Source organism: Prionailurus viverrinus, chromosome D2 (genome assembly GCF_022837055.1).
Source record: "Prionailurus viverrinus isolate Anna chromosome D2, UM_Priviv_1.0, whole genome shotgun sequence".
NCBI lineage: Eukaryota > Metazoa > Chordata > Mammalia > Carnivora > Felidae > Prionailurus > Prionailurus viverrinus.
This window is the reverse complement of record NC_062571.1, coordinates 59,606,538-59,631,525: the sequence shown is the minus strand read 5'-3', so window position 1 is coordinate 59,631,525 and position 24,988 is coordinate 59,606,538. Positions and strand designations below refer to the sequence as shown.

Genomic DNA, 24,988 nt, shown 5'->3' with positions numbered 1-24,988 from the left:
ACAAACAGAGGGTTGCTGGAGAGATTGTGGGAGGGGGAATGGGCTAAATGGGTAAGGAGCATTAAGGAATCTATTCCTGAAATCATTGTTGCACTATATGCTAACTAATTTGGATGTAAATTAAAAAATTAATTAATTAAAAAAACAATGAGAGGGGTGCCTGGGTGGCTCAGTTGGTTAAGCGTCCGACTTCAGCTCAGGTCACGATCTCGCGGTCCATGAGTTGGAGCCCCGCGTCGGGCTCTGGGCTGATGGCTCAGAGCCTGGAGCCTGCTTCGGATTCTGTGTCTCCCTCTTTCTCTGCCCCTCCCCCGTTCATGCTCTGTCTCTCTCTGTCTCAAAAATAAATAAACGTTAAAAAAAAAAGAAAAAAAAGAAAAAATAAAAAAACAATGAGATACCACCTTCATTTATCAAACTGGCAAAGGTTTTTTAAAAATGAGACGCAATATTGACAAGAGTATTGTGTTCTTTCAAGTGGTCATTTTGTACACTGATGGTAAGAGTGTGAATTAATCCAATGCTTAGGAGATCAATTTGATAACACGAATTTAAAATTTCAATCATATTAATACATTTGATCCAATAATTGCACCTTTACGATTTTACTTGAGAAGGCAATCAGACAGTGTTTATGAGGACATATACACAAGCATATTCACTGAATATTATACATTATTATAAATAATACAATTATTGAATTCTAACTAATTATTATAAATAAAGGTATGTAAAATTATTATAAGTATTCTGCTATAATTTAGTAGAACAGTTTTGTAGTGTCTACCCAGCTCATAATGACTACTTTTATGGGCTGTCTACCTCCAACAGGGGACCTTCGGGAATAATTTTGTGCCACATGGCAGCCTTCTGCCATCCCCACTACAAATAGTTACAAGTTGGTATCACCCAGCTGAGCCAGTCACGTTTCCTTCCCTGAGAATTTGGATGAGAGGGAGAAGGACAGAGAGGAAATAATATCTCTGCCAAGTTGAGCTTCTCAGTGTCTCCTGAATATTTCACGTATTGTTTTTTCAAAAGGAAAATATTGACAGTATGAAAAAGAAGTATAGGATAGCAAAATGCTTTCTAAAATAGATGATTTATTTTCAGGGTGATATGGAGTATTCGATTGTATAGTTTACGAATTATCTATTTTACTGTTGATAGTATTAGGGTTGTGTCAGTCCTTTTACCAGTATTTAACAGTGGTGCTATGAATATTCTTTTTTTTTTTTTTAAGGAAAGGGGAAGTTATTTTTTATAATGTTTATTTTGAGAGACACAGAGAGAGACAGAGAGGCAGAGAAAGAAAGAGAGAGAGAGAATCCCAAGCAGACTTCATGCTGTCAGCACAGAGCCTGACTCGGGGCTTGATTTCATGAACCGCGAGATCATGATCTGAGCCGAAACCAAGAATTGGACACTTAAGACCAACTGAGCCACCCAGGCACCCCTGGTGCTATGAATGTTCTCATACATGTGTTTTGGTACACATGTCCCAACAGCTTCTTTAGTGTATATACCTCAAGTGGAATTTGTGTTCATAGGGTGAGCACATCTTCTGTTTTACAAGATGATGTTAAATTATTTTCCAGAGGAATTGCAACAATATACGCTCCAAATAGCATTTTATATCCCATTAAACACTTTAAGATGTGTAGATTCAAGTCTTTTACCTACCCTTTTTTTCTTTTCTGTTTGTGACGCTTTATTGATGGTGGGGAGGTGGGGGAGGAGACCTGGAAGAGTATGTGGGGCCAAGTGGCCCTAGGTGGGAACTGGGTGGGTGTTGAGGCCTGGCCACTACTGAGCAGGATTTTACCTACCTTTTCTATTGGATTATTTGTCTTTCCTCTTTTAATGATGTATATAAATTCTTTATATACCTTGGACATTAAATTTTTGTCAACTGTGTGCATAGCAAATGTCTTCTCCCAGTTTGTGGTATGTTTTCTCACTTTCTGTGTGGTGTCTTTTGATTAATAGAACTTTTTAATTTTAATGTTATAATTAATAAAATGTAATAATTTTGTATTATTACTGATAGTAATTTTTCATATTACTATTATTATCATCATAATTTATGGTTCATGCCTATGTATCTCATTTAGGAAATCCTTCCTGGGCCCTTGGGTGGTTCAGTGGCTTAGGCCTCAGGTTCTTGATTTCAGCTCAGCTCGTGGTCTTGCAATGGTGGGATTGAGCCCTGCGTCGGGCTCTGCGCTAGGTGTGGAGCCTGCTTAGAATTCTCTCTCTCTGTCTCCCTCTGTCCCTCCACCCCTCACAAAAATGTAATAATTAAAAAAAAGAAATCCTTCCTTACCCCTAGGTTGTAAAGATAGTCTCTTATATTGTGTTGAACTTAACAAACAAATAACAGTAATTTTATGTGAAGCCCATATGTTATTATTGACATTATCATATATCACCAATTTGTAGATGCATATTTTTCACATTTATCATCTGTAGTAGGCTGAATAGTGTCCTCCAAAGATGTCCAGGTCCAAAACCCTGGAACTTGTGACTGCTACCTTATATGGCTAAAGTTACCTTGCAGATGTGGTTGAATTAAGGATTCTGAAATGGAGAGGTTACCCTGGATTATCTGGGACGGCCATAAAATGTAATCTCCAGTGTCCTTATAAGAGAGAGGCAGGGGGTTGACAGAAGGAAGAAGGTGTGTTATGACAATAGAAATACAGAGACATTTGAAGATGCTTTGCTGGTGGCTTTGAAGAGAGAGGAAGAGGCCATGAGCTAAGGAATGAAGCTCTAACAAATGGAAAAGGCAAGGATATAGATTCTCCCCTAGAGCCTCTGGAGTGAATGTGGCCCTGCTCACACTCGGTTTTGGCCTAATGAAACTGATCACAGACTTCTGGCCTCCAGAAATGAAACAGAGTAAGTGTGTGTGTGTGTGTGTGTGTGTGTGTGTGTGTGTGTTGCATTGTTTTGAGAGAGGGAGAGCACACACGAGTGGGGGAGAGGGACAGAGGGAAAAAGAAAGAATTTTGTTTAAGTTTATTTAAAGAGAGACAGAGAGAGTGTGAGCAGGGAGGGGCAGAGAGAGAGGGAGAGAGAGAGAATCCCAAGCAGGCACCACAGTGGTCAGCATGCAGAGATCGATGTGGGGCTCAAGCTCACGTAACCATGAGATAATGACCTGAGCTGAAATGAAGAGTTGGTTGCTTAACTGAGCCACCCAGGTGCCCCAAGAGAGAGAGAGAGAGAGAGAGAGAGAGAGAGAGAGAGAGAGAAAAGAACCTTAAGCAGTCTCCACACCCAGCCTGGAGCCCAATGTGGGGTTTGATCCCACAACCCTGGGATCATGATCTGAGATGAAATCAAGAGTCAAATGCTCAACCAACTAAGCCACCCAGGTGCCCCTAAATGTGTATTGTTTTAAGCACCACAGCTGTGGTACTTTGTTGCAGGAGTTGTAGAAAATGAATACAGCATCTCTTACAATTGATGGATCTTACATGCCTGCCAGTCAGGCAACAAGTCATGATGTACTTGTTCTTACCTACCCGGACAGGGACTTGGTTGTGACTCCTGATCTCATCCTGGCCAACAGCAATTCTTCGACATTTCAAACAACAGATTATTTGAAAACTATTGGAAAACGACTATAAATCCTGGTTACTGTCTGAAATATTCTGTTGATAATTTCTCATTAACCAAGGAAGTGTTATATCCAAATTTGCAAAATAGGTGCCAGTGGCTTGGGAGAAAATCCTGAAGACAGTTTGGAGCACTCTTTAAGAAGCACTTCAGACTTCCTGGGGCGGGGGGCAGGGTAGGAGCATCCTACGTTCACTTTGTCCTACCAATGCACTTAGATAACACCCACATCAGTGTAAATAACCCAGAAAATGACCCGAAGACTAGCAGAACAGACTCTCCGCAGCTAATCGCAGAGAAGAGGCCACGTCGAAAATAGATCTTATTAAATAAATATTCAATCTCATAGCAAAAGACTCTTCAATTAAAAAGAAGAAGAAGAAGAAGAAGAAGCAGGCACAGCAGCAGTTCATCAAGAGCTCCTGATGGCAAAGGGTGCTACTGTGTGGAAAACAGATGTCAAGAATGGAGTCAAGAGCTATTTCTAACATTCAGGTTCTGAATATGAAAACATACTAGGAATATTTTAACTAGTTTATTTCCCTCAAACATTCTTTCTTATGCATGCATATAAAATCTTAAAAAATTAAAAAGCAAGTTTATAATAGTATAAGATTAAAAATTCCTATAATTTAATTTTTCTTTCTTAAAGTAATGGTGCATTGTAGAATTGTTGACATCCAAGATTCAATCCAATTTATTATTATTATTGTTACCATTGTTATTAACTTGTGCCTCTTATGTTTTGTTTAAGAAACCTTTCCTACCAGGGGTGCCTGGGTGGCTCAGTCAGTTAAGCATCCGACTTCGGCTCAGGTCATGATCTCACCGTTGGTGGGTTTGAGCCCCACACTGGGCTCTGTGCTGACAGCTCAGAGCCTGGAGCCTGCTTTGGATTCTGTGTCTCCCTCTCTCACTGCACTTCCCCTGCTCGTGCTCTGTATCTCTCTGTCTCTCAAATATGAATTTTAAAAAAGGTAAAAAAAAAAAAAAAGAATCCTTTCCTATTGGTCAGTTGTAAAGATGGTCTTTGATATTGTGTCCTAAAAATATTATAGTTTATTCTTTATTTTAGGTTCTAGATTCACTTAAAATTGATTTGTGTGTATGGGGTAAGGTAGTTATTTTTCCTCTGGATAGCCAAGTGCCATTTATCAGAAAAGCTATCATCCTTTCCCCACTGCTCTTCATTATCAGCTCTATCATACACCAAGTTTCCATTTATGCATGGGTTATTTTATTCCATTAGTTTCATTGTCTCTAAATCAGTATGATACATTTTTAATTACTAGGGATTTATAATAATTCCTTATATTTTGTATGGCAAGTCCCCCGGTCTTGTTCTTCAGAATCACCTTGTCAATCCTTCCCTCCTCCCAAAACACTTTCAGGATTTTGATTGGAATTTATCAGATCTGTACATCAATTTGGGGAGAACTGGCATCTTCCCAACGCTGAGTCTTCTAGTCCACGACTGTGATAAAGCCCTCCATTTATTCAGGTCTTCTATAATGTTTTCAGTGAAGTCTTACAATATTTTCCATCAAGGTCATAGATGTATTTTGTTAGGTTTATTCCTAAGTACTTCATATTTTTATGCTGTTGTAAGTGAAATCATTTTTTAAAGTTTCATCTTCTAACTGATGTTGTTGATATATAACAATTAAGCTAACTTTTACGCATTGGCTTTGTATTGAGAAACATTATTCACCTACTTCTCATGCTTTGTGGTATATATATATTTGCCTTTCCTATGTTGACCCATCTATATGATCTGCAAATAGTGACTTTTTCTTCCATTGGTTCCTTTTTCTTGTTTTTCTGTGTCAGCTAAGTCCTCTAGTCCACTGTTGAATAGAAGCAATGGTAATGGCAACCTTTTTCTTGTTCATGAACTTATAGGGGATAATTTGAATGTTTCACCATGAAATAAGATATTCAGCATGGTGTTGTGATAACCAGTCCCCAAGATCACCCCCAAATGGTCTTTGTCTAATGATATTCACACTTCAACCCTGAATAGGGCTGGCCTGTGTCATAGTGTACTGAGGAAATGACAGTTTGACTTCTGAGACTAGGTTATAATAGATAGTGCTGTTTTGCTTTGCTCGTTTTTGGAAGCCAGATGCTGTGTTGGGAGCATTCTTAGGCAGTGCTATGGGAGGGTCAATGTGGCAGAGTGGTCTCCTGCGAGCATCGAGCACCAATTTGCCAACTCTGTGAGTAAGCCCCTTTGGAAGAGGCTTCTCCAGCTCCTGTCCTGCTTTCAGATGACTGCAGTACTGGCCAATATTCTTAGTGTTTCTTATGAAACCCTAAACTAGAACCACCCAGCTAAGGTCCTCCAAATTTCTGACCTGCAGAAAGTGTGTGAGAACATAAGTGTTTATTATTGTGTTAAGTCATTAAGCTTTGGGGTAATTTGTCAGGCAGTGATGGATAAATGATATAGGGAGTTTTTGTAGAGGCTTTATCAAATAAAGGAAGTTCCCATTTATTCCTAGTTTTATAATTTTTTTTGATTATGCATTTTCTCCTATACATTTTATCCATCTAGTGAATAAACACGCTTTCTTTAATATGAAAATACATGAATTATATTGGTTGCTTTCCTTTTTCTTTTATTTTTGTTAATGTTTTATTTAAATTCCAGTTAGTTAACATACAGTGTCATATTAGTTTCAGGTGTACAACACAGTGATTCAACACTTACATATAATGCCTGGTGCTCATCATGACAAGTGTATTCCTTAATCCCCATCACCGATCCCCCTACCCACCTCCCTTCTGCTAACCATCAGTTTGTTCTCTATAGTTGAGAGTCTGTTTCTTGGTTTGTCTCTCTTTCCCCCACTAAGTTCATTTGTTTTGTTTCTTAAATTCCACATGTGAGTGAAATCATATGATATTTGTCTTTCTCTAAGTTACTTTGCTTAGCATAATACTCTAGCTCCATCCATGTCATTGCAAATGGTAAGATTTAATTCTTTTTATGGCTGAGTAATATATATCCACTGTATATATATACACCACCTCTTCTTTATCCATTTATCAATTGTTGGGCACTTGGGCTGTTTGTATAATTTGGCTATTGTAGATAATGTTGCTATAAACATTGGGGTGCATGTATCCCTTTGAAGTAGTATTTTTGTATTCTTTGGGTAAATACCTAGTAGTGTGATTGCTGGGTTGTAGGGTAGTTCTATTTTTCACTTTTTGAGGAACCTCCATACTGTTTTCCAAAGTGGCTATACCAGTTGCATGCCCACCAGCAGTGCAAGAGGATTCCCTTTTTTCCTCATCCTGGTCCACACTTGTTGTTTCTTGTATTATTGATTTTAGCCATTCTGACAGGTGTGAGGTGGTATCTCATCCTGGTTTTGATTTGTATTTCCTGATGATAGTGATGTTGAGCATCTTTTTACGTGTCTGTTGGCCATCTGTATGTCTTTTTTGGAAAAATATCTATTCGTGTCTTCTGCCCATTTTTGATTGGGTTATTTGTTTTTTTGAGTGTTGAGTTTTATAAGTTCTTTATATATTTTGGATACTGACCCTTTATTAGATATTTCATTTGCAAATATCTACTCCCATTCCATAGGTTGCCTTTTAGTTTCATGGATTGTTTCCTTCGCTGTATAGAAGCTTTTTATTTTGATGTAGTCCCAGTACTTTATTTTTTATTTTGTTTCTCTTGTCTCAGGAGACATGTCTAGAAAGAATTTGTATACTACCCAAAGCAATCTATACATTTAATGCAATCCCTATCAAAATACCAACAGCCCCTTTCACAGAGCTAGAACAAATAATCCTAAAATTTTTATAGCACCACAAAAGCCCAAAACAACCTTGAAAAAGAAAAACAAAGCTGGAGGCATCACAGTTCCAGACTTCAAGTTATGTTACAAAACTGTAGTAATCAAAACAGTATGATACTGGCACGAAAATAGAAACATGGATCAATAGAACAGAATAGAAAACTCAGAAATGAACCCACAATTATATGGTCAATTAATCTTTGACAAAGCAGGAAAGAATATCCAATGGGAAAAAATAATGTCTAATCAACAAATGGTGTTGGTAAACTGGACAGCAATGTGCAAAAGAATGATACTGGACCATTTTCACACACCATACACAAAAATAAATTCAAAATGGATTAAAGACCTAAATGTGAGAACTGAAACCATAAAAATCCAAGAAGAGAACATAAGCAGTAACTTGTTCTTTTTCTTCTTCTTTTTCTTTTCTTTTCATTCTCTTTCTTTCTTTCTTTCTTTCTTTCACAAAGACCTAATGGGGTATACATTTGGAAAGTCACCCCAAACTTGGTTCTACAGGTTCTTCCTGGGGGAGGCCAACTTTCAGCTGGCTGCTCCTTATGGGGTCCAAGCCCCAGGTCAAAGATGTGCTGGCATCCCAACTTTGGGCTGTGGGGTCACAACCTCAGTGCAGGCTGGGTTATTGAGACAGCCAAGGTAAGATAGAACAGGACCCTGCAGCCTAGGCTGGGGCATAGCCTGGTTTTTGTGGCTTACTCCCCACTGTACCAGGCTTTACCTGTCAGCTGGAAGTACTGGGTCTTGTTGGTGCAAGTTGCACATGGAAACTTCTTTGTGCAGTCTGGGCCTTTCCTAGAACTCATGCCTGGTCCCTTGCTCAGGTGAGAGCAATCTAAGCAACTGGTCCCGAAGAAGTCCTTACTATCTGTTGGCTCATGGAATTCATTTATTAAGGAGATTTCTAAAAATATTTTATCTAGCATATTTAGATGCTTTCAGTGGAGTTGTTCAGTCTGCCATACTAACAGAACTAGAAGTTCTGGGTCAAGCTTCTTAATTGTATTATTCAAGTTTTTTGTCCTTCTATCTGTTTGTGTCTATCATTCCTTTAATTTTAAAATAGATTTTATTTTTTATTAAAAAATTTTTTTCAAGTTTATTTATTTTAAGAGAGAGGGAGGGAAAGAGAGAGAGAGCACACATGCAGGGAAGGGGTAGAGAGACAGGGAGAGAGAGAATCCCAAGCAGGCTTTGCACTTACAGTGCAGAGCCTGATGTGGGACTTGAACACACCAACCCTGAGATCATGACCTGAGCCGAAACAGAGTCAGATGCCCAACCAAGTGAGTCACCTAGGTGCCCCTAAAAAAATATTTATTTTATTTTATTTTTTATTTTTTTAAGTTTATTTATTTATTATTGACAGAGAGCTTGAGCAGGGAGGGCCAGAGAGAGAGGGAGAGAGAGAGAATCCCAAGTAGGCTCCATGCTGATAGCTGATGAGGCTGATAGCATGGAGCCTCATGCCGGGCTCAAACCCACAAACCGTGAGATCATGACCTGAGCCGAAACCAAGAGTCAGATGCTCAACTGACTGACCCACCCAGGCACTCCCAGATTTTATATTTTAGAGCAGTTTTAGGTTTACAGAAAAAGTCCAAAGATAATAGAGTTTTCCCTTAATATTACAACACCCAGTTTCCCCTGAATATTATAATTTTTCATGTAATAGTTGCTCAGGCTTTCCTGGTTTTTGATGACCTTGACAGTTTTGAGAAAACTGGTCAAGTATTTTGTAAGATGCCCCTCTGCTGCAATTTGTCTGATATTTTTCTGATGATTAGATACAGTTATGGTTTGAGGGAGGAAGACCAGAGAGGGTAAAGTGCCATTTTCATCACGTATCTAGAATACATACTATCAACATGACAATCACTACTGATGTTGACCTTGATCACGTGGCTGAGATACTGTTTGTTAGTAGTATTTGTGTTCAGTGGTTTTTCCCCCATTTCCATACTGTAATCTTTGGAAAGAGGTCACTGTGTGCAGCCCACACTTAAGGAGTGGGGAGTTTTCATCCACCTCCTTGAGAGTGGAATGCATACATAAGTTACTTGGAATTCTTCTAATTTTTTTAATGTTTATTTATTTATTTTTGAAAGGGAGAGGTGGGGGGGAATGGAGCGGGTGGGGCGGGGAGAGAATCCCAAGCAGGCTCCATCCACACTGTCAGTGCAGAGCCCAACACGGTGCTCGATCTCATGACTGTGACATCATGACCTGAGCCAAAATCAAGATTCAGACATTTAACTGACTGAGGCCCTACATGGAATTCTTCTACATGGGGGATGCATCTAATTTATTATTCACTCATTCATTCATTCATTTATTCAATCTTTTACTTATATTAGTAAGGACTCCTAAATATTTATTTTATACCTTGAATTATAACTAATTATTGCTTTATTTATTTTCCTGCTCTAGTTGTTTCACATTTGGCCACTGGGAGCTCTTTCAGTTGGCTCTTGTGTCCCTTTGACATACCTCTGTCATTGTGAGTTTGTTGTTGTTGTTTGTCTTTTGTTTTTGAGCCCTTTCCTACTTTCTGGCACTATAAGAATCTCCAGGCTTATCTTGTATATTTCCTGGCCCAGTTTGAGAACAGCCATTTCCCCAAGGACCGTGGTTGTTTTTATTGGAGACTGGTATTAGAACCAAGATCTTGGCACTAAGTGTGCTCATTCCTACTAAGGTATCATTACCTCAAGGCCTTCTCAGCTTATAAAGCAAGGAGATACATGCGTGTATCCTAACCTGTGTGTGTGTATATATCTATAAATATTTGTAAATGTATCCATCTGTATTTTATCTTAAGCTAAACATGAATTCATACTGCTCCTATGTGTTTTCAACTTACATAGTCTATACATTTCTTGAAGAAGTATATTTAAGTTTCTCATACTGATATTGTAATTTTTAATTTCTCCTTTATGTTTCTCATTTTTGTTTATAAATTCTAAAGCTGTGAGTTAGGTGCATAAAATTTTAAGATGGTCATATCTTCTTAATGCTTTGAACTTTCACTAATGTGAAATATCCCTTTCTGTCCCATTTCAAGTTTTTAGCCTTGAAATCTCTTTTCATCTTATATGAATACATTTTAAGCTTCTCTCTATAATGTCTGCTGTATTTTTTCCTTTTTCCCTGTTTTTCTTTTTGGTTTCATTTTGCTTTAGGCATGTACCTTGGAAACAGCACATGGCTCTGAATTAGTGTGGTTGTTTTTTTTTAAAGTAGGCTCTACACCCAGTATGGAGCCCACCACGGGGCTTGAACTCACAATCCTGACAACAAGCCTTGAGCTGAGATCAAGAGTTGAACGCTTAACCAACTGAGCCACCAAGTCGCCCCTTAGAGTTTTTATTTTCAAATAAAAAGAGAGCCTGTTCTTTCAGGTGGAAATTTAATTCAATCAGTTTTTTTGTGATTACTGATATGTTTGGTTGTATCCACCTCTTATTTTATGTTATCCACTTAATGGATTCTTTTTGTGTCATGACTACTGTCATCATCATCTCCCTCATCATCATCATCATCACCATCACCATCATAAATACTCCTTTCATAAGTTGGTTCCCTATTTCTTCTCTAGCCATTTAGAAATTGTATATCTTTATCCTATTCTTTAGCGATTGACCTTAAATTTTAGAATACATATTTAATTTATATTTTTTTACTGACATCTCAGGTTAATCAGTGTCTCTGTCTTTTTCACAAACAAGATAATAACCTTTGAGTGTTTTTATTTCCCTTGCCACCTTACCCATCTCCGTGTGACTATCTTGGCTGCTTTTTATCTTTGCAAATCACCTTAACACTTCTCACAGAAGAGCGATGCTCTTTCTTGTTTCTTGATGCTGCTATGGATTTATTCTCTCTTCCCACTCCCCATCACTTTATGAGATTTTACAAGTGTCAGCTTTGCTTCTTACAAGAAGCAAATACGTTGAGACTCAAGATCTATCTTTAGGTAAGTACCATTACTTCTCAGTAGACTACATGCCCAACCTTTTGTCTTGGTCTTATATGCTAGGCTTTACCTTTTTTGTCTTCTTATTTCCCAGTAGGATTGTCATTCTCCTATAGGCTGTGAGAAAATTGGTGAGCACATTCCAAGAGGTAATGATTTCTTTCTTTTTTCTCATTATGACTTTTGTTCATCTTAGATGATATTCTCTAACTGATATTTCTATATATAATTTGTCTACATTCACACAGAGACTTATCAGTATTCATTGGGCTGAATACTTTTGGTTTCCTTTTTCCTCATACACAAGTTTAGATGGTCCCAGAGGGCTATACAGCATGGATGGCTGATGCCACCATCACATCACATGAGCACATCAGTGTGCTCCAATCCCCCTAACTATTCTGATTCAAGTATGAAAAAATCCTTTCTCTCTTTAGTTCAGCCAAGATGAGGTCCTTAGTTTTACTTTTTCCTCATCTCAACTTTGAGATTTACCCCCAAAGCCCACTTTTAATCTTCTCACTAAAGTATGTCTTCACAGTTATTCATTCAACTCTCTTCTGGATTGTTGGAATTTCAGACCTTGTGCCTATGACTTGCTTTGTGTGGAGTGGCCAAAATACAAGTGGGCCAGTCATGTTGAGAAGCTTTTCTACGATTTATGTCCTCTAGTTATTTTGCATCTTCTTATTTACACCTACAGATTCTTGAGAAGGTCCAACCACTTTCACAACAGACACTTATGAATTCATATGCAGAACCTGTAGAAAAGGAGGTCAAGGAAGAGGTGGGATGATGTAAGGACTACTTTTTTTTTTAATGTGTGTGTGTGTGTGTGTCTGTGTGTGTGTTTGTTTATTTATTTATTTATTTAGAGAGGGAGAGAGAGAGACCCAGAGACAGAGAAAGAGCGCATGAGCAAGGGAGGGGCAGAGAGAGAGGGAGAGAATCCCAAGCAGGCTCTGCACTGTCAGTGTAGAGTCTGATGGAGGGCTCAAATCCACAAACTGTGAGATCATGCCCTGAGCTGAAATCAAGAGTCAGGTACTTAACTGACTGAGCTACCCACGTGCCCCAGGACTACTCTTTTCAAGTTGAGATTTTCTTACATAGGCATTATTTCAAGCAGTAATATTTGTGTTCAGTGTTGGGATCACAAATGAAGCTTGAGACAGAGAACTTTGACAAGAACAGAAGAGAACAGTGTTAGAAAGCGTGAGAAGTAGCACTAGTGTTAGGAGAGCCAATAACAAACTTATTACTGACATAAAAAGGCAATTTAATGATTCCATTGAGAATCAAATGAGAAGAGACAGCAATTGCCTTAGGAAGGATTTAAGCTGGATATTAGGAGGACCTTTCTGACAACTAAAAGTTATTGGATGCTGGAATTCATTTTTCAGAAAGTGGTGGAATCTTCTCTGGAGATATTTAAGGAGAGAACAGGCTTCTCTCCTTTCAGATTGCTTGAAGGTAGTTCATTCATCCAACACATTTAATGAGTGCCTGTATTGTGCTAGAAACTGTTCCATGGACAGGGATACAGCTGTGAAGAAAACAGACCAACTCTTGTCATGGGGCTTTTATTACAGAGGTGGGAGGGAGATATAAAATGAACCAATGGCAAAATAATTTCAGATGATACGTATTATGAAACAAGGTAATTGATAGGAAATGACTAAAGGTCTATTTAAATTGTATGCTCATAGAAAGCATTTCTGAGGAGGCGATTTATGAGGTGAAATCTGAAAGATAAAAAGGAGCCATCTGGCCTAAATCCAGAAAAGAGCATTCTAGTGAAAAAAGTAAATGCAATGGGCCTAAAGGTAGGAACAAGCTGGGCAGGTGTCCAGAGCAAAAGGAAGAGCTGTATGGTTGAAGCATAGCAAGCAAAGAGGGGAGATAAAGTCAAAGAGGTAGAACAAACTAGATCAGAAAGAGCCTTCAAAGTGCTTGGGTTTTATTTTTAAGGGCAATGGGAAGCCATAGGAGGGCTTAAGCAGGGAAGCATCACGTATGGCTTATATTGTAGGAGAATGTATTCTGCTTGCTGTGTGAAGAATGGATTAGAGGGGTGTAGAATAGAAGCAGGGAGAACAATTTAGGAGGCTACTGTGATAGTCCAGGTGAGAGATGGTGGATTTTGGCCAAGGGTGGTAGCAATGGATGTAAAGAGAAGTGGACAGATCAGAAGATTTTTTTCAGTACTTTGGTTCCACGATTTTCCAGAGGAGTTATACTTCTGTTACTTCCAAAAGAAAATAATGCAGACATTCAAGAAGCAAGAACATTTTACTTCTCTTGCCTGTGATTTCACAATGGTGTGTAGTCTTACATCGTTTGGGGTTGGAAAGGCATTCTTTGAGATGCAAAAACTAATGAAACCAGGCTCATAGTACTGTTATGGGATGGTATTGGAGATGCATTCTCTACTTTGTACATTGAAAATGGCTCTTTTCTTCTTGTTAATACCCTGAAATCACACCATGCTTGTTGGATATGAGGCTAAAAAGATAAGTTATGGCACATTATGCAGAACCTCGTATGATAGGCTAAGGACACCATATTTTATTTTGTAGGGGGAGTCACTGAAGTGTTTTCTGAACAGAGGAATAACATGATGAAAAACTTTTATAAAAAATGTTCATTTGGGTTTTAAAAAATGGCTCCAGGGGAGAGATCCTGGAAATAAGAGAATCACTTATAAAACTCTTACAATTATTACCTTGGAAAGGGGGGACTGATTACATGAGAAACATCTTTCTTGGAGGCTGACTCAACCACCAGAACTTACAGGTGGAGCTGAATGGAGTTAATAAGTGGAACAGAAGTACTCAGAGGTTGTTGGTTGTTTCTGAGATTTTGAATCTGAGTGACGTGGATGCTGTCGAGAAAAAGCAGAGTACAAAAAAGGAGATCGTTTGGGGCAAGAGGAAAGAGAATAGATCTATTTCACAAAAAATGTGGATATACCTAACACTACTGAACTGTATCCTCAAAAGTATTTAAGGTGGTGAATACTGTGTTATGTATTTTGTACCACAATAGAAAAAATAGAAAATAAGATAAAGGAAAAAATAAAAGCAAGCTATTCCATGTCAGCAACGGCACTCTGCTAAAGGACATTCTGTAAAAGGCAAAACTATGGAGATGAAGATCAGTGGTTGCCAAGTATTGGTGGGGAGGGATGAATAGGTGGAGGACCAAGGATTTTTACATCAGTGGAACTACTCTGCGTGATATCATAATAACAGATAGATGCCATTGCACATTTGTACAAATCCATAGAATGTGCAGCCGCCAGAGTAGACCCTAATGTCAACTATGGACTTTAGATAATTATGATGTATCAGTGTATGTTCTCAGTTATAAAGGTACCACTCTGGTGGGTGATGTGGATAATGGGGGAGACTGTGCATGTGTGGGGATAGGGGTATATGGAAAATCTCTGCGCTTTGCTCATAATTTTGCTGTGAACCTCAAACTCCTCTAGAAAAGTAAAGTCTTTTTGAAAGAAATCATGTAAAACAAGCTAGAGGAGAGCCTATTCTGGTATTAGAAGTAAGCATGGGCAGAGATGGACCTCCAAGACTAAATTAGGGCCCCTTGAACTGCTCTGTTTTTGTAAAATTTACAAAAATAAGGCATTTTTTTGTCCTTTTTCTTAAAGAAGTCTCCCCACATTGTATAACTTCCAGGAACCATAAAATCTGGATCAGTCCAAGATGTAAGGGATCCTGGCTTCTATTACTGTCTTCACCTGAGTGATCTTTTTTGTAACTAGCTAGAGGATAGCTTCCCTAGGAAAGGAGATTGGGATTCTAATTAGTGAAACAGCTTCAATTGCATCAAGTGAACTTTTAATTTTTTTTTTTAGTTTAAATTTTAACTAAAAAGTTAAAAATTCCTAAACATTTATGTTCCCAATATAGTTGGAGTCTCTCACAACAATAATTGTATAGATCATTATCTCTCCATTGGATGTTCTTATTTTTATCTTCAGTATTTGTTGCTTTCTCTTTAATGTTTTACTTCTTTCTGGTTTTTAAACTTCCCTCCTTTGTTACCGTTTACTTATCCAAAGGCATTATCTGTTGTATTTTTCACTGTGATGTTCCTCGTCATTTAATCTTTATTTCTGAAATTTTTTCTTTTATTTCTAATTCTTCCATGAGTTTTATCACTTAATTCATGAGTTTTTCTATTTTTTATTTCAACTCTTCTTTTATGTCTTGTATTATTTTTAATTGGTTTTCTGTTTGTTTGGAAACAGAGTATAATAGTTTTAGTCTTTCTGGCATTATCTGTACAAATGTTCTGCTTCTTTCTTTCCTTTTCTGTATAATATCTTCTTTTATCGGATTTAAACTTCATACTTTTCTGTTGTTTTTTAAATTTTTTAATGTTTATTTATTTTTGAGAGAGAGAGAGCAAGCACAAGAGGGGGAGGGGCAGAGAGAGAGAGAGGGAGACATAGAATCCAAAGCAGGCTCCAGGCTCTGAGCTGTCAGCACAGAGCCTGACGCGGGGCTCGAACTCATGGACTGTGACATCACGACCTGAGCCGAAGTCGGATGCTTAACCAACTGAGCCACCCAGGCGCCCCCTGTTGTTGTTGTTCTTTAATGTGCTGTTGGTTTTCCTAAAATTTTAGGAGATATGAGTATAGTTTAAAAGTATGGTGCCTTGATTACTACAGCTTCCTGACATTGTTCCCTCCCCCACTTGATCTGGACCTTGTCTTTCCTTGACTCTATTATCCCAATCCTACTCAATTTTGATTCTACACCCAGAAGTTGCTCTCAGTGTGTGGCCATATCCCAGAATGGAGCCCTGGTTGGTCAGTTTCAAGAGTTTCTAAGGGGTTAGATTGCTCTAACCCCTTCAGGTTTTATGGGCCCCATGCTCTAAGCCACTAATAGGATTAGGCCAAACTCTCCGTTTAATCTCATGTTTTCAAATTGACTCACCTCCCTTTCCTCTTGGCTATTTTGGGGTTTTCCAGTTTGGGGGTCTGTTAGATGTCTTGTTGCTTCCTCTGCTTTCTTGCACAGACGCTGAAATTATGCAAATGTTGTGGCTGTTGTTGAATTGCTCTCTCCTGCTTGGTGTAGATTTTGGTCTTACTCTCTGTTGCTCTCTTGGTTTCTGGGTTGTTTTTTTGGGGGGGGGTTGCTCTTGGTTATTATGTGGGGATTTAGAGAGATTAAATAACTATGCTGTCATCACTGCTGTTTATCTAGTATTTGTATTTGATTTTTGAAAAGATGTACAAAAATGAGACATTCTAGTTGTCTTTTTAAAAATTTAGAGATATATAAAATAAAACGGGAATACTTTCCTCATATATATATATATGAAGAAATATATATATATGAAGAAATATATATATATATAAATATATATATATATATATATGTATATGTATATTCCCACTGCTTTACAATCTATATTTTTTGCAATCAATATTGCAATTTGGGTTTTCCACTTAATGATATGTTTGGGACATCTGTAAGGACTAATATAGTCTATTAGTTTTTGTTATTGATCACCATTACCAGGCGGATAGCCCTCTCAAGAAGAATAAAACTGCTTTGGTTGCTTTGAAAAATAAACTTTTAGGGGCGCGTGGGTGGCTTGGTCGGTTGAGCCACTGACTTCAGCTCCGGTCATGATCTCTCAGTTTGTGACTTCGAGCCCCGCGTCAGGTCTGTGCTGACAGCTCAGAGCCTGGAGCCTGGTTTGGATTCTGTGTCTCCCCCTCTGTCTCCCCCTCCCCTGCTCACGCTCTGTGTCTCTCTGTCTTAATAGTAAATAAACGTTAAAAAAAAAAAAAGAAAAAGAAATATTTAAATAGTGTGAAGATCCGTCACAAAATAATTGATGCTATTTGTCTGCAGTTTGACAGATCTCTGCACTTGGGGCCCCAGGGAAAAGTCTTCCTCCATGAATTCTTACTGCTTTTCTCTAAGAAAACTCTGTTTGGGGAAATAGTCCAGGCTAGAGTAATCCTGAGCTGGACTTTCCAAATGCTATTTTTCCTTTTCTCCAGCTGGGTATGATATTTAGTCTTGGGCCAAAGAAGAAGGAGACTATTGAGTCCGCTTGTGAAACAACATGGCATAGGAACCAGGGTATTCACAAAGTGAGGCTCTGGGCCCACCTCTACCACTACAAGTAACATTGAGCAAGTCATTTTATCTTTCCTGGCTTAACAACAGATTTTATTTGTTTAGAAGATGATTTCAATTAGTACATTATAACTTAATTTTTAAAAAGAAAGATATGCAGGGCATGTACTTTCCAGTTCTGTTTGGTAAACATTGTCCTTACACTCTGCTCCTTCATCCAGGTGCATGATCTGCTTGGCCTCCAAGAGCTTTTCAGTTTGCTACCCTGGGACTAGGTAACTCCCCCTGCCCCAAGAGCTTTGTTGAGATATAATTGGCATATAACATTGTATATGTTTAAGGTGTACCACACAATGATCAGAATCCTGCCCATCGTTTCTCAGCATTTTGCTTAAAATCAAGTGCAGAATCCCGCCAAGTAGCCTAGGAAACTGCACTTTGTATATGTGCTCCTGATTATCCTATTGCTTACGAAAGTCTGAAAACTCCCACTCAGGTAAATTCCAACAAAATCATTCTAAATTACAGATAGAGGCATGGGAAAGGGAATTAGGATGGAGAAATATAGTTATTACATTTACCTGTGACGATTCTGGGACGGGAAGCACACTTTCCTTTCTTTATAGGTTATAGAGGTAAGGTCAGTAGTTCTCCTCAAAACAGGGCATTAGGGCATGGAAAACTGTGAACATAGAGGGTCAATGGATGACACGTACTTAGACGAGGTCTAGAGATCAAGGTGGCAGGCTACTACTACTATTAATAAATGATAGTTATTAAACACCATGCACCAGGCAGGTTGCTAAGAACTTTAAATGATCTCATTTGAATCTTGTAACAGACTTTAGAGGCAGGTATGACTATCTCCTGTTATAAATAAAGGTTCAGAAAGATTAGATATCTAAAAGATTAGATAAATTTTTAGATAACTATGTCCCATAGTTGATGACTTATCAAGTCAGGATTCAAACTCAGTTCTGAATGATGTCAAAGATAGCCGGATCACCCTTGTTCCCTAACTGGGATGATGGTACGTAAAAGGGAGACAGTGCGGTCTGGTACTAGGGAATTATGAATCTGTTGTTTCACAGAGTTTTTGCCAAAAATGGGCAGGAGAAAACACTGAACAGAGGTCTCCTTAGTAAGCTCCTAAAAGACATCGATGAATTTACTCAACAAATTGTGCTCTTATTTCGTAGAGAACTCACCGGTACAGAAAAGATTCTCATTACATTCGCTGTTATTGACTTGAGAAATGGAAGCTCTATTTGCAGAGTCCTGCAAGAACTGATTCCTCTTAAACTATTTTTTCCCTTCCAAATCTTATGTAGACGAACCACCAATGATCTTCAGGAGAACTTTTTGAAGACAGATGACTGGGCCCCTCCTCAAATTTACGAATCAGACTTTCTTGGGGTTGAGTAGAATCTAGGAACTGGTAACTTTTTTTTTAAAGATGAAATTTATTGTCAAATTGGTTTCCATACAACACCCAGTGGTCATCCCAACAGGTGCCCTCCTCAATACCCATCACCCACTTTCCCCTCCCTCCCACCCCCCATCAACCCTCAGTTTATTCTCCGTTTTTAAGAGTCTCTTATGGTTTGCATGCCTCCCTCTCTAACTTTTTTTCCCCTTCCCCTCCCCCATGGTCTTCAGTTAAGTGTCTCAAGATCCACATAAGAGTGAAAACATATGGTATCTGTCTTTCTCTGTGTGACTTATTTCACTTAGCATAACACTCTGCAGTTAGGAACTGGTATCTTTAAAAACGTCCCCCCGGTGATTTTGTTGGCCAGTCGCGTTGAGAACTATTGGATTAAATGATCCAAAATGAATTACTTGGGTTAGGGGATTACTTTACTTATTGCAGTGGATCTGACTTGAAGTGCTAGGGAAGCTCTATCAGGCAGAAAAACTGGCTTTCTTCCTTACCTTCTTCCTTAACCTCTCCTTCCTCCTAATCCCTTGTAACCCCACCCTGTACTGTCTCCTCTCTCTCCTCCTTGTCTCCTCCTCATACCTGCCTCGGAAGCTGGCTGAAAAATGACACTGAGAACAGCAGCGCCACATTGTGGAGAGAGGTAATCTAGCGCAGATCACCCTCCTAAAAAAAAAAATCACCAGGGCTGCAGTTTCCACTTTGTCCTGCAGAGGGCACCACTTTCTTATATTTTTAGGTGATGAAGTTTCTTTTCCTTACCTGTCGGTTGACCTGAAGTAAACATCCCCTAGAAGGCATGGGGTGGAACATCCCTCCCAGACCAGAAATCAAACACCTCCACCTTGTGAAACTAGAATAAACTGGGGAAAGACTAAGTGCATAGGTATGCACACGCCTTCAGCTGAGGTTAAACGTCAATCTCTGTGACAGTCATAGTCAGGGTGAGACTATGGTAATCCCAAATCCATGTGTGACTTCATGTCTATCCAGGGTAGTACCTGCTGTAAGATGTGTCTTGTAGCTATTTTTTATATGGTACACATAAGACAGGACTTAATTAAGAGAGCAGGCCTACTATCTGGTGATATTTCCACCCAATGATATGTGGGTTTATGTTGGTGGAACAGGTTGGATCACTAATCATGCATCTTTTGACTGATTCCCACCAGGCTAAATCTCTGTTTCTTTGTCTCTATCTGTGTCTCTGTCTTTGTCTCTGTCTCTACCTCTCTGTCTCTGTCTCCCTGCCCTCCCCCCCCCCCCAAATACTTTTCTGATACTTGTACCTGGACAATGGCTTAATCATGTTTAGTGACAATCAGCTAAATTAATACAGTCAGAAAGGAGATGTGTTCAAGTTTATATAAATCCACCATCTACCTAGTTACAGTCACTGTTTGTTTTCTCATCCATGTACATAGGCTCCAAGTTCAGAGGCAGCACTGAGAAGGCTTCACACCTCTGCAGATTTGCATAAGCTTTCCGGGCAGATGGTGTCATGGGTTTGTTTCTCTACTTTTGAGCCTTCAGCTGCTTGGTTTTCTCAACCAGGAGTTTCTAGAGTTACACCGGCAGCTAGGATCGCATGGCTTAGTGTAATGGTTTCCTCGTGGTTTTGTTTCCTCTGATATGTTTGCTGTCTTCCTAACTAGAAGGTCAGCCTTTGACTGCAGGCTCCATGCCTAGATCTCTGATATCCCTCGAATTCTCACCTCACGCATTGTTAGGTGTGCACTACTTACTCAATCTAGATGTGTAGGTTGACAGATTGAATAAGGAGGAAAGTTGTGTTGAAACAGTAAGAAGTAAAGGAGAATCAGGAGAGAGAAAGAGATAAAAAATAATATTTCTGAAAGACTGACTTAACTGACCAGTGAAAGGAAGTAGTTGAAGAAAGGAAAATGGTCGAGAAGTTCTAATCAAAGGCAGTATAAAGAGAGGAAATTAGAGTCTTGGTTTTTTGAAAAGTGGAAATGTGATTTTGGACAATAATAATTGACGAGGAGATGTTCATGGTCAATATAAAACTAAAATTTCCTCACTGATTGAAGACAAAACTGAACGCTACAAGGGATATCCTGTAAAAGAAAGCCGTAATTTTGGAATGAGTTCAGAGTGATGAATGAATCTGAAGACTTAATAGGCCAAGCTTAAAATTCTCCCTGAATGTTACAATCAAAAATTGAATACCAAAATCATTTTATAATCTTGCCTTATTATTCTGTAGAGTTGAGCCAGGTTAGTGTCCACTAAGATTTCAAAGAATTCTGCTTTAGCTTTATCTTCTTAAATATAGTGAATAAAAGAGAAATGACCTAGGGGTGCCTGGCTTGTTCAGTCAGTAGAGGATCTGATCTTGGGGTCTTGAGTTCAAGACCCATGTTGGGCATAGCGCTTACTTTAAAAAAAAAAAAAAAGCAAAGCAAAGACACACACACAAAAGAGAAGTAGCCTTTCGACAGTCTCATCAGTGACTTACATTTTCCACAGACCCCGATTTAGCATATTTTAAAACTTACAGGGTTTTGGAATTCAGAAAAGATTAAGATTTATTGAAATAGAAGCATACTTGGGAAATAGTTGCTTTATTTACTTATTTCTTTTTCCTTGTTTTTTAATTGCACATGTACCCTATAGAGTACATCTGGAGTGTTCTAAAGCAAAACTCAGAATTGTATCACTTTATTCATCTCTATTTCTTGTTTAAATAATTGCTTTTTCTGTCTCTGAGGTGATTATTCTGGTAGCTTTTTCTATTGTTTGAGGGAGGAATAATCCATTGATTTTAGTGTTATAAATGTGAAATGGCTAAGATTTGGATCAGTGATTTGGTCATGGATGTAAAGAAAAATAAATAAGTCTAAAAACAGTAAAATCTTGGAATAGAGGATACTGGTTAATTGGGTTTCTGATTAACTATGGATTAATGAGAGGCCACTTGTTGTTTGAAATGTCCCTAAATTGTCTCGGTGCATTTTCTTGTTTTAATAAGTAGTCTAATGAACATAATGAAATCTTCTCTTACTGATTCGGCATCCTGCAATGTCTCAGGATCATTACTCTGAACATAATATATAATTCTACACTGTACTGTAGCTACAGAATGAATAAGAGTTTAAGATGACTCTTGGATATTGCTATACTTAAAACAAAATCTCTGCGATCTGTGCAAATCACTCTATATCACTTTACCTTAAGTAAAATGCATGTTACCTATTGTAGAATAATAGGCTATTCAATCCAGAAGAGACTTTTGAGATTATGAAATTCACTGCCATTATTTAAGAAATGAGAAAGCTAAGACCCGGAAAGTAACAAAGAGGATTACTACAGCTAGGCTACAATCAATGTCTCCTGACTGCAAATCCGGTGACCCTTTGACTCCACCAGGCTGTAACTTTCAAATGCTTCGGGATTCCTGTCATTTATCTCCCATGCCCCTAAAAGTGTGGAGGCCATTCTCAAAATTGGTTGTTTAGGAGTTTGGTTAGGGGTGCCTGAGTGGCTCAGTCGGTAAGCATCCGACTCTTGATTTCAGCTCAGGTCGTGATCTCAAGGTTCCTGTCAGCTCTGTGCTGACAGCTCGGAGCCTGGAGCCTGCTTCGGATTCTGTGTCTCCCTTTCTCTCTGCCCCTCGCCCACTCACGCTCTGTCTCTGTGTCTCTCAAAAATAAATAGCCATTTAAAAAATAAATAAATAAATTGTAAAAACACGTTTCAAATAGTCAAACTGGTTAACAAAATGGAGAGTATCACAACTCAGCTCTGCAAAGCTGTTTGTTAAATATGAATTCTACATAATAATTCAACATATCTCTCACACGAGGCAAACCAAGCCATCAAAGCTAGGGAGAAGATAGTGAGGCCGCAGGGGCAGCAGCTGCCGTCTGAGCCTCACCATGGCCATGCCGCCCAAGGACAAGAACAGAGATGCCGGAAAGTCAGCCAAGAAAGACAAAGACCTGGTGAACAAATCTGGAAGCAAGGCCAAAAAGAGGTGGTCCAAAGGCAAAGTTCAAGACAAGCTCAGTAACTTGGTCTTGTTTGACAAAGCAGACATATGACAAACTTTGTAAGGAAGTTCCTGACTATAAGCTTATAACCCTGGCTGTTGTCATAGAGACAGTAGATTCGTGGTTCCCCTGCCAGGGCAGCCTTTCAAAAGCTCTTTTTTAATATAATCTTATTTTGATGTCTTTCTCTCCCTTTTTTTTCTAATCTTATTTATTTATATTTAGAGAGAGCACATATGGGCTTAAGAGGGGGAGGGGCAGAGAGGCAGAGAGAGAATCACAAGCAGGCTCCGGGCTGTCAGTGAGGAGCCTGACGTGAGGCTCAAACCCACGAACCATGAGATCACAACCTGATCCGAGATCAGGAGTTGGACGCTTAACCTACTTAGCCACCCACGCATCCCCAGAAGCTCCTTAGTAAAGACTTTTTAAACGGATTTCAAAGCACAGGACCCAAGTCATTTACACTAGAATCCTCAAGGATGGAGAGACGCTAGCTGCCAGTGAAGATCCATGAACAGATCCCACCAACTGCACATTTGTAAAAATAAAACTTGATTAATTTTTTTTTTTAAAGGAACTAGGGAAAAGAAAATATCCGTGGACACCAAACACCGTTCTTATTATCAGATATGCCCTTTGACCCTCAAAATTGGTGGGTATGCTTGAAACTTCTGACATCAGTATTAAGAAATACCTCAGAGACAAACCCAGGAATGAATGAATTGCAAAAGCCCTGTACTTAAGGACCAGTTTAAATTTAACAGTGTAAACATCTAAGGTTATATGCATACACAGGTGTATTTAGACTTGGAGCCATGGTTTCAATAATACAAAATCAGAAGATGTACTTAGCTATAAAGGAGATCCAGGTGTTATCACCTTTATAGTCCGGAAAATGCTTTAGGTCACCATAAATCTTTGAATTCATTTTATTCTTGAATCACCCCTGAATCAGAAGTTCCTTGAAGTTGAGGATCAATTCCAATTCACAGTTGTAACCTCAGTACTTGGCACAATGGTGAAAAGTAAAAGGCACCTAAGTCTGTGTTGAAGGAATGGATTTTAGGGACAGATGTTAAGGGCCCTTTTCTAAATTGTAATGATAGAGGGAAACAATAATAGGAAGGAGTTTTTGGTAGCCAGGAAAACTTAACTGGAGAAAAAGAGGTGGGTAAAGATTAAAGGAAATGAAGGCCTGTGTTTTTGGAGCTCCCATCTTGGGTATTTTTGAGTTTGCTTCTAAGCCCCTTAATCCTCATTATCACTTAGTGTGCACTGAGGACAGAGCTTTGTGAGAAACGCATACACACAAAAAACATGTTTGCTGTTACCAAAGTACAATGAAAGGACAGCTTTCCGACAACTTCTTTATTCCCAAATTTGCCTAGTTTCTGAATTAACCTGCCTATTAATAACAGTCTTATATGTGCCATGGAGATATTGCTTTCTAGGTAGAAATTTGACTTTCTGCACTTTCTACACTCAGATTTCTATTCAAATCAACTTTAACCTCCTCTGAACAAGAAGCTCTATGGCAGGAGAGATTAAGGTGGTGAAATGACTGGATAGGGAACACAGGGAAGAGAAGATTCGTCCCAACCGCTTAAGCTAGGAAGATACAGCCTTGAGGGAGCGGAGAACTGAGGACTGGCTAGCCAGGCAGAGTAGGTGGAGTGTGTTTACCTCTAACCAAAGTGCTGTAAGGATCCAAGGTCACCTGGGGGGCCACAGAGGTCAGGGCTGAGGCTAGGGTCTGGTTTTCCGTACTTAAGGATTAGGAAGGCATTTTTCATGCCAACTTTCCCTGACCTTATGATCCTAGAAATTTCAAAATCTGAGACAGAATCTATACTTTATCTTTCCATTTTTCTAGTTAGCGATTGGACTAAATGTATAAACCCCCAGGAATAAATGGTACTTTAGGCTAATGCTAAATTTATTACCTCTGGGGAAGG

General features: G+C 38.9%; 1 protein-coding gene across 1 annotated transcript in view; it reads right to left on the bottom strand.

The window, feature by feature from the left end:
- WNT8B (Wnt family member 8B) overlaps positions 1-22,924 on the bottom strand; it is a 53,119-nt gene extending 30,195 nt beyond the window's left edge. The window contains exon 1 of the mRNA XM_047824681.1: positions 22,916-22,924. Coding sequence (XP_047680637.1) covers positions 22,916-22,924 — 9 coding nt within the window. The remainder of the gene's footprint in view (positions 1-22,915) is intronic.
- Positions 22,925-24,988: the final 2,064 nt, after the last annotated feature.